The following is a 10,962-nucleotide window of genomic DNA, read 5'->3' on the forward strand; positions in this document are numbered from 1 at the left end:
TAAGGTCACTATGGGTCGGTACTGACTCAATGGCACCTAACAACGACAACAATACAATAAAGAACCAATGGTACTTAGGGAAGAAGTCCAAGCTGCACTGAAGGTATTGGTAAAAAAACGAAAAACAACAACAAGGCTCCAGGATTTGACAGAATACTAACTGAGATATATCAACAAATGATGCCATGTTGGAAGTGCTCACTTGTCAATGCCAAGGAATTTGGAAGACAGCTACCTGGACAACCATTGGGAAGAAATCTGTACTTGTGCTTATTCCAAAGAGAGGTGGAAATTATGGAACAAAATCATTAACATGGAGTCCTGGTGTGGTACTGTGAGCTAATGTGCCTGACTGCAAAGCCATTTGAACTGCAAGGTTGGTGGTTCAAGCTCACCAGCTGCTACTTGGAAACCCTATACAGGGTTGCTATGGGTCGAAACAGACTCGGCAGCACTTCACAACAACAACAACATCATTAATATCACATTCTAGTAAAGTTTTGCTGAAAATAATGAAAAGACAGTCATAGCAGTACATCAACAGGGAGCTGCCAGACATAATTTTGATATTAAAATAGAAAAAAACTTTAGAAAGGGACTCCTGTTGTGGCACTGTGGGTTAATGTGCTGGACTGCAAAGTCGGTTTGAACCGCGTGGTCAGTGGCTCAAGATCACCAGCAGCTCCTCGGAAACCCTATACAGGATCACAACCAACTCAACAGCGCTTAAGAAGAGCAACAGGTATGAATTGTTTTATGTCTTCTCCAAAAGATATATTGACATCATCCCTGGTCTCTGTGCACCTGACCTTATTTGGATATAGGGTCTTTGAAGGTGTTATCAGCCAAGTTGACAAGAGGTCAATTGGGCGGGACCTAATCCAATATGACTGACGTCCTCATACCAGTCCTAAGAGATACCCAGAGGGAGACAGCCATGTGAAGATGGAGGCAGAGATTGCAGTAGATTGAAACTGGTATTGAAGATGTGATTTCAAGGCACAACTGGGGTCACCAGAAGGTGGAAGAGACAAGAAACAACATTCTACTGAAGCCATCAGAAAATATGGCCCTGCTGACACCCTAATTTCACCCCATTTTGGTACTTTGTGATGGTAACCCTTGGAGACAGATATACGGGGCACCAAGAAAGGCTTCTGTGAGAGGATGGATGGTGTCAGAAGTGGGCAGGATTTAAAGAGGTGGTGATAGAGAAGAAGGACGTTGGGAGAGCTGGATCATTTGTTACTTCAAGGAGCCGGGGGACTGAACCCTGGGGACAAGGTAGAGACTTTTATTGTTGTTGTTAAGTGCCATTGAGTTGATTCCTACTCATAGTGACCCTACACAGGGTTTCTGAGGAGCAGCTAGTAGGTTTGGACCACCAACCTTGTGGTTAGCAGTCCTGTACTTAGGCTCCAGGTGGAGAGACCAGCAAGAGATTAAAGGCTGGAGAACTCAGAAAGCCTCAGAGGGAACTGATAAAAAGCTTGTTGGGGGATGGACATAGTCAATACCACGACTGACTTTGTTGTTTAGCTACAATCAAGTTGGTCCATCTCATGGTGACCCCATGTACAGTGGAAGAAAATGATGCCCCGTTCTGGCATTGTTGTGCATTAGGCCTCCAGAGTGTTGTCACTGATCGATTTTTTGTAAGTAAATCGCCAGGCCTTTCTTAGTCTATCACAGTGTGGAAGCTCTGCTGACAGATGGGTGGTAGCTAAACATGAGATGAGGAGCTCTGGTAGCGTAGTGGTTACGAGTCAGGCTGCAAACCTCAAGGTCAGCAGTTCGAAACTATCACCTGTTCCATGGGAGAAAGATAGGCTTTCTGCTCCTGTAAAGATTTACAGCTTTGGAAACCCGGTACAGGGTCACTATAAGTCAGAACCGACTCCATGGCACATCAAGACCACGAAGCATGAGACACATTGTTTGGAATCGAACCAGGGTCTCTCACTATTATAGAATTGCAAACTTGAATTTGCATCATTGAAGTAACTAGGAGGCTTTGTTAAGACTCAGGTTGCTGACCCCACCCCACAGTTTCCATTCTGTAGGTCTGGGGTGGGGCTGATCGTTTCCATTTTTAATGATTTCCTCACATTGTGGTGTTTCTATAGGCCACCTTGAGGCCTTCTTGCCTAGCATCTGGCATAGCTGGCAAGAGTGATCCAGAACAGGGAGGGGGAGAAGGGAAACCCTATACAGGGTTGCTATACACATGAACCTCATCAGATGGACTACACAGAAGTCAAATTGACTACATCTGTGGGAAGTGACAGCGGAAAAGCTCTATATCATCAGCCAAAAGCAGGCCAGGGGCAGATTGTGGAACTAACCATCAACTGCTCATATGCAAATTCAGACTGAAGCTGAAGAAAATTGAGCCAAAATATATCCCACCTGAATTTAGAGATATCTGAAGAACAGATTTTTTGCATTAGACACTATAGATCAAAGACCAGAAGAGTTGGGGAATGACATCAAGAACATATTACAGGAAGAAAGCAAAAGGGCATTAAGAAAACAAAAAAGAAGGAAAAGACCAAAATGATGTCTGTCAGAAGACACTTTGAAACTAGCTCTCCAGCACAGAGATACCTAAGCAAATGGAAGAAGTGAGGAGGTACAAGTGCTGAACAGAAAAATGTAAAGGTCAGCTAGAGAAGACAAAATCAAATATTATAACAAAACATGCAAAGACCTGGAGTTAGAAAATCAAAAGGGAAGAATATGCTCAGCATTTCTCAAGCTGAGGGAACTGAAGAAAAAATTCAAACCTCAACTTGTGGTACTGAAGAATTCTATGGGCAAATAATTGAATGGTACAGAAAGCATCAAAAGAAGATGGAAGAAATACATACAGTCACTATACCAAAAAGAAATAGTTGATGTTCAACCATTTCAAGAGGTAGCCAATGATCCTGAAGGAAGAAGTCCAAGGGTCATTGAAGGCATTGGCAAAGAGCATGGCACTGGGAATTAATGTAAGAGATCTATCTGCATTTGTGCCCATTCCAAAGAGAGGTGACCCAACAGAATGTGGAAATCATCAGACAATATCATTGATAACCTATGAGAGTAAGTTTTACTAAAGGTAATCCAAAAATGGCTGCAACCATACATTGACAGAGAACTTCCAGAGGTCCAAGCTGGATTCAGAAGAGAACGTTGAAAGAGGGATATCATTGCTGATGTCAGATGGATCTTGGCTGAAAGCAGAGAATATTAGAAAGATGTTTATCTGCTTTATTGACTACACAAAGGCTTTTGTTTGTGTGGGTCATGACAAACTATGGACAATATTGCAAAGAGTAAGTATTCCAGAACACTAACTGTGTTCTTGAGGAACCTGTATACAGTCCAAGAGGCAGTTGTTTGTACAGAACAAGGAAATACTGAATGGTTTAAAATTAGTAAAGGTGTGCCAGGGTTGTATTCTTTCACCATACTTATTCAACCTGTATGATGAGCAAATAATCCAAAAAGCTGGATTATATGAAGAAAAACATAGTATCAGGATTGGAGGAAGACTCATTAACAACCTGTGATATGCAGATGATACAACCTTGCTTGCTGAACGTGAAGAGGACTTAAAATACTTACTGATGAAGATCAAAGAGAACAACCTTTGGTATGGGTTGCATCTCAACGTAAAGAAAACAAAAATCCTCACTACTGAACCAATAAACAACATCCATATCAATGGAGAATAGATCAAAGTTATCAAGGACTTCATTCTTGGATCAACCATCAACACTAATGGAAGCAGCAGTCAAGAAATCAAATGACATATTTCATTAGGCAAATCTGCTTCACAAGACCTCTTTAAAGTGTTGAAGAGCAAAGATGTCAGTTTGAAGACTAAGATGCGCCTGACACATGGTATTTTCAATAACCTCATATGCATGTGAAAGTTGGACAGTGAATAAGGAAGAACATAGAAGAATTGATGCATTTGAGTTATGGTATTGGAGGAGAATATTGAAAGTATCATGTATGGCCAAAAGAACAGACAGATCTGTGTTGGAAGAAGTGCAGCCAGAGTACTTCTTGGAAGCCAGGATTGCCAAGCTTCATCTCTCATACTCCGGACATATTATCAGGAGGGACCAGTCCCTGGAGAAGGATATCATGTTTTGTAAAGTAGATGGTTGGGGGAAAAGAGGAAGACCCTAACTAGATGGATTGGTACAGTGACGGCAGCGATGGGCTCAGGTGTAGCAACAATTGTGAGGGTGGCCCAGGACCAGGCAGTGTTTTGTTGTGCATAGGATCACTATAAGTCAGTACTGACTCGATGCCACCTAACAACAAGCCACAGTTAGGACCAGTTCCTGGAGAAGGACATCATGCTTGGTAAAGTAGAGGGTCAGCACAAAAGAGGACGATCTTCAATGAGATGAGTTGACACAGTGACTGCAACAATGGGATTAACCACGGGAACAATTGTGAGGATGCTGTGAGACCACGTGGTGTATAGTTCTTCTGTAGATGGGGTTGCTAAGTGTTGGAACTGACTCCATGGTACTCAACAACAACAGGCATAGGTACCAGATGGTTGTGATGGGAACAAGAGCATTCCTGATGTACACAATACACAACACAAGACTTGACAATTGTGAGGAGTTGGGGGAAGGGAGGAGACAGGATAGTAATGTATGAAGCACATACTCACTGGGAATGGGGTTCTTGTTGGGGTTGGGAGTTGTGGGGGTGTGGTTGTTGGAGGTGGGGTTTCTGGGAGTGGGGTTGGTGGTTGGTGTGAGGTTGACGTTGATGTGGCTGGGGTTGGTGTGTGCGTGAGGTTGGTGTGGGCTGGGGTTGGTGTGGGGTCGGGATTGGTGTGGGTGTGAGGTTGAGGCTGGTGTGGACTGGGGTTGGCGTGGGGGTAGGGGTTGGTGTGGGCTGGGTTGGTGTGGGGGTGGCGGTTGGTGTGGGCTGGGTTGGTGTGGGGTAAGGTTGGTGTGGGCTCGGGGTTGGCATGGGGGTAGGGGTTGACATGGGGTGAGGTTGGTGTGGGCTGGGTTGGTGTGGGGGTGGTGGTTGGTGTGGGCTGGGTTGGTGTGGGGGGTGGTGGTTGGTGTGGGCGTGAGGTTGGTGTGGGGAGAGGTTGGTGTGGGCTCGGGGTGGCAGGCACTGACGCCCTCTCTCTCCCCCTCAGACACCACCACGCGTCTCCTACTGGGGGCCATTGCTGTACTGCTGTTCGCCATCCTGGTGGTGATGAGCATCTTGGGTGAGCGTGGAGTTTGGGGCATTAGAGGCGTTTGGGCAGCCCACTGCCTCTGTCCCGATGGAGTAGCAGTTCCATGGGGGAGGGAGTAGAAAACACAGTGTCTGACGTGATGTGGTTTTGCCCCAAAATAATCCATACATGTGAGCTAGATGAACCCCCTTACCAAAGCATGCAGACAAAGGGAGCTCCATCTTGTGTGCCATCCAAGAGGTGCTGCAAGAATGCATGACAGCCATCTTGGAGGGGTTAATCCCATTCATTCATTCAACAAGTTTTCCTTTTGTTTTTGGTGAAAATATGAGTGGGCTTCAAAAGTTCATGGAAAAATTCCATTATTTATTTATTTAATGTTTTATTGTGAATTATGTGATAGTTTACATGGGAGAACATTAGCTTTACATTCATCCTATCATATATCGTTCCATTGCCATGGCTACAGTCCCCTTCATGGATCATCAACAAACCAAAGGGTACACCCTGCAAGCCTGTCCCTTGGTGCTTAGCCCCTCACCCTCTCTGGGTCCCCCAGCTGCTCCATCTCTCCAAGTCATCGTCTCTGCCTCCATCTCTGGTGTCACTGTTTCTCTGGGTAGGGTCCGCCATTACTTTTTTTTTCTTTATCTTAAGTTTTTATTGTGGATTGAGTGAAAGTTTACAGGGCAGATCATCAGTTTTACATTCAACAAATCATACAACTTGTTTCATCACAATGATTACATTCCCCTCCATGTACCATCAATTAGTAGTTGTTGTTGTTGTTGTTAAGTGCCATCGAGTCGGGTCCAACCCATAGCGACCCTGTACAGGGTTTCCGAGGGTGTAAATCTTTACGGGAGTAGAAGTATTTCTCTCTATTCACTTTGGTGGTGGTGGTTATGTGCTGTGGAGTTGGTTCTGACTCATAGGAACCCTGTACAGAGTTTCCGAGGCTGTAAATCTTTACGGGAGCAAAAAGACTCATCTTTCTCCCGCGGAACAGCTGGTAGTTTTGAACTGCTGACCTTGCGGTTTGCAGCCCAATTCATAACCACTACGCTACCAGAGCTTAGCTCATTAAATAAAAAAAAAAGAAAAGAAAACACACACACTCAGGCATATGTAATAATTTACACCACAAAAGGATACATTCTGCAAGTCTGTCACTTGGCCACTAGCTCTTCTCATGAATCTAGAGTCCTCAGCTGCTCCCTCTCTCCATGTCACCAACTCTGCCTCCATCTCTGGTGTTGCTGCTTCTCTGGATAGGGTCCCGCATTCCACTTGTGTTCTTCTTCCTTGATGGTCCTTGGGTCCTTTGTTTCTGGACTGTAAGATTAACTGCTCCCCTGTTTTTGTTATAAAACTTTTATCTTTATAATTGTGACTGTCGCAATTAGTTATAACAATTACTCACTATTGAATCATATGAATCTTATACCCATCTCTTTTAATCAGACCCATCTAGACAATATGACAGCTATTCAGTGGGGACTCTTTCTTCCCCAACACACTCTTAAATTAAACTCCCTCTTGAAACCTTGTAAGCCAGTCACTTGGTGCCTTTATCGCCCCCTCATTTTTGATAGCCAGTGTCTAAATTGCCCATCCCTATCTACCCTGTGTACAGAGGGGATAGCATTGATACTTGATGTGAAGACTCCTTCCTTCCCAGTTGGTATTTAGAGTTACTACCACCACAGTTACTACTGTGTCCACAGAGCTCCCTTTAGGTTGTTTTTCATAGCAGGGTTGACTTTGGCAAAATCCCTTAGCTTTTGCCTATCCTGGAATGTTTTGATTACACCATCGTAATTCCATCTCTTCAATTTTACTCCTTTGCCCTTTCAGTGTCTTGTCCATTTCTGGTATTCTATTATTAATCGTTTGAACCTCTTTCTGTAGGTTTTGAATTGTTTCCAATGCTGTATCTGTCTTATTTGATTGTTCCTGTAGCACTTTCCTGACTTCTTCCTTATTTTTCTCAACTGCATTGTAAAGTGTTTTGATAAATTTTATAATCATTTTTTCTGAATTCCTTCTCAGGCATTTCCAAAGCCTGCCCATCTTCCAGTATGGATGTAGGTCTACCTCCAACTCATTTGCCTCAGTCACTCTTATCTTGTTTCTGGACATGGACTGATATGGTCGTCTGTTTCTGTTGTTTGGGCATATTTAGTGGTTAGCTATGGTCTTAATACTTAGATGAGTGTGTATTTTGGTATTTTTTATGCTTTCTGATTGCCTCTAGGTAGATGTGATCAGGAGATGGGCTTCCTTTTTCACTCTTCTTCCTGAGAAATTTCAGCATGCCACTGTCTGTCGTTATGATGTACCTCAGGATTTAATTTTTGGCCTATTTCCTTTTTAGTCTGCCTGTCCCGCTCTACAATCCCCATTTAGGCCTTTTTCCCAGTGGTAACCAGTTCAGGGCTGGCTGTGGCCGTTTTTCACTGCTGTTTGGCTTTAAGTGGAAACTGGCCCTTTACATTTTGAGGAGATCTATGCACATGCTTAATAGAACCCTCTGAGGGTGGGGGTGGGGTGTCCACTCACTCAAGCACCCCCTCTAGTCACCTCTAGGCACCCCCTCATGAATGGAGGTGCACAGACAGCAAGAGGCCAGTAAACAGATACAAAAAAAAGAATGTCCACACCTTTATCTCTGCAGTTCTGTCAGGCGTCCGTGGCTGCTCTGATCCTTCCCCCACTCGGTTTCACCTAAGATGGCCACTCAGGGAGCAGTTGAGTGCCTTGGATTAGAAAGCACTGGATTTCTTGTTTCTGCTATAAATTTCACTGGCTGTAAGCCTTCCAACTTTCTAAATAATCCTTTATATTTGGCTCAGAGTTCTGGAACCATCCCCTGAGCCTGCTTGGTCCGGTATTCTGTGTTGTTGATGGAGCTCCTCACTGCACGTCCACCCAATCCCCATCTTGTTTGTTCTCTCCTCCATTATTTTTTCACTAACTTCTTGAGCCCCTTTGTATATACAAAACACACACTGATTCTACAGTTTCTACATGTACAATCCAGTGACATTGATTACCTTCTTCAAATTGTACCACTTTTCAGGATATCCTTTTTTTAATATTTTATTGTGAATTATGTGATAGTTTACATGGGAGAACATTAGTTTTACATTCATCCTATAGTATATCATTTCATTGCTATGGTTACAATTCCCTCCATTCATTATCAACCATTCAGGATATCCTTTTCCAAATGATTTCACCATCATTAACACAAACGCACTGCGTACTGAGCTTCCCATCTACCCATATTTCATGTTGCTGCTGTCCATTTGATCTCACATCAATAGTATTGTAAAAGAACACAATGCTCAAAGCAGATATTATTTTCGAATTCAAGTTAAACTACTATTGGTTCAAAGATATCTTCTGGGGATTATTTTGGTTTAAAGTTTAAAGATATCCTCAGGACAATAGTTTAGGGGGAAGGGGACGTTGGTCCAGTCTTAATGGCTCCAGAAAGTCTAGATGCCATGTGAATTTTAAATTCAGTTCCACATTTCCCCCCTCTTTAATCAAGTGTTTTTTAAACCCATTTTGATACTGGGCCCTAAGCTAAGTGCAAGAGACAAAAGGATGAGTTTTATACCCTCTTTCTTGTCAAGAGTAATCGCAGTCATTGGAAGATTATTGCCTGGGGCTCCCACAAGAGGGGCAGGTTGGAACTTAGAATTCAAAAAGAACTTTTCAGCCAGTCTTTCATTGGCAAAGTGGATTGCCTCCTTAGTTAGCCAGTGATGAGAGTGGACCCCTCCCAAAGCTTGCAGATGGGCAGAGAGAGGGCCTGAATCTCCTAATGTACTCTCCAAATCTGCGTTTCTGGGGTTCCGTAACTCTCAGTGTGTCACTGACCTAGTGCCATCTCTTTGGGGACCCCGCTATGGCCTCCCTATGTGCTGCTTCCCTTCCTGTTCTCCAATGGTAGCTGTGTCCCCTGGAGTGGCCAATGGGGGTAGGCAGAGGCATGTGGTGGTCCTGTAGCTTCAGGGTGGTGCGTGTACACTGGGCACTGAGCCCCTCTGTCCATTGGCTTCCAAGGGACAGAGGCGCAGGCTGGGTGTGAGCTGGGCACTGAGCCCCTCTCTCCCTCAGCTTCCAAGGGCTGCATCAAGTGCGAGGCACCCTGCCCGGAGGACTGGCTACTCTATGGGAGAAAGTGCTACTTCTTCTCCGAGGAACCCAGGGATTGGAACACAGGCCGCCAGTCCTGCCACACCCACGAGGCTGCGTTGGCTGTGATCCAAAGCCAGAAGGAGCTGGTGAGTGTGTTGGGGGACAGGGGCGAGTGCCCAAAGCCTCTGGGAGCCACCTCCTGCTCCCACGTCCTTTGTCAAGACTAATCCATAACCCAGCTTCCTGGTCAGTAAAATATAAGAATTGTACTCCCACTTTCTACATGGAATCCTGGGGTGGCGCTGTAGGATAAGGTTGGCAGTTCCAACCCACCAGCTGCTCCTTGGAAACCTTATACAGGGTTACTATGAGTCACAACTGACTCAACGGCCCTTCACAACAACAGACTTTGTCCGCACGAGGAAGTGATCACCTACGTCCAGTCCACACATACAACTCCTCGATCCAGTTGATGAGAACAGACCAGCTGCCAGCCTGTAGACTGAGTCAGGAGTATCAGAGGAGAACGGGACTCTCCACAGGGTTGTCAGTGGCTGATTTGGGGGAAGAGGATCTCTAAACCTTTCTTCTGCAACACCTCTGGGTGGACTTGAACCTACAGAAGCACTGTGAGTGAGTCTATGAACTTCTGTGGACATTGAAGGTAAACAGTGGCAGCCTACCACACTCACAATCTAAAGGTCACTATTGTTGGAGCACACCTACCATCTACAGAGCCCTAGTGTGGCGCTGTGGGTTAATGCGTCAGACTGCAAACCCATTTGAACTGCAAGGTTGGCAGTTCAAGCTCACCAGTTGCTCCTTGGAAACCCTATAGAGGGTTGTTATGAGTTGGAATCTACTTGAGGGCACTTAACAACACCACCATCCACAGAGAAAGCCCTGGAAGCCTGTAGGTCTGTCCCAGACACTGCATCGCAGGCAGAGGAGGACCACTGAGCTCAGGGACACACTTTGCTCCCAGTAGCCTGGCCCAGTGGGCATGGTGTTCAGGGATCAGCAGACCACTCTGAACCTGAGCTGCCACCATGCCACCACACGGAGTTCTGGAACCTCAGTGCCTCACTTCCAGGGTGCAGTGGGGACCTTCTCTGGAGTTGAGGTTCATTCAGGGGCAGGAATGGCCGAGACTGCATCTAACCCTGTGGGTTCTTCCTCCTTCATGCAGGAATTCATGTTCAAGTTCACAAGGAGGGAGCCCTGGATCGGACTGCGCAGAGTCGGGGACGAATTCCACTGGGTCAACGGGGACCCATTTGACCCTGACATGTGAGGTTCACCTGGAAGGGCTGAGCAGCCCTCAGGGAATGGGAGTCATGTGCCACCCAGACACAGTCCTCATGGCAGAGAAAGTCAGAATCGTGGGCCCCCACGGGCTTTCTCACTAGTTATTCCTGGAGGAGAAACTCCCGAGGGGCAGCACTGAGGTGGTGGTGGGTGGGTGGTATGTTCAAGTGGTCCCAGTGGTGTAGAGAAGAGTGTGTGCTGGGGTGGGATGTGTGTATGTGTGTGTGACAACTGTGTCTGCACAGTGTGTGGGTGACAGCATGTAGGGATGAGGGCTGTGTGAGGTG

General features: G+C 45.5%; 1 protein-coding gene across 1 annotated transcript in view; it reads left to right on the plus strand.

Moving 5' to 3' along the window:
• CLEC2L (C-type lectin domain family 2, member L) overlaps positions 1 to 10,962 on the plus strand; it is a 39,850-nt gene that overhangs the window by 26,780 nt on the left and 2,108 nt on the right. The window contains exons 5-7 of the mRNA XM_006861246.1: positions 5,171 to 5,245; positions 9,347 to 9,513; positions 10,557 to 10,657. Coding sequence (XP_006861308.1) covers positions 5,171 to 5,245; positions 9,347 to 9,513; positions 10,557 to 10,657 — 343 coding nt within the window. The remainder of the gene's footprint in view (positions 1 to 5,170; positions 5,246 to 9,346; positions 9,514 to 10,556; positions 10,658 to 10,962) is intronic.

This window comes from Chrysochloris asiatica, unplaced genomic scaffold (assembly GCF_000296735.1).
Source record: "Chrysochloris asiatica unplaced genomic scaffold, ChrAsi1.0 scaffold00041, whole genome shotgun sequence".
Lineage (NCBI taxonomy): Eukaryota > Metazoa > Chordata > Mammalia > Afrosoricida > Chrysochloridae > Chrysochloris > Chrysochloris asiatica.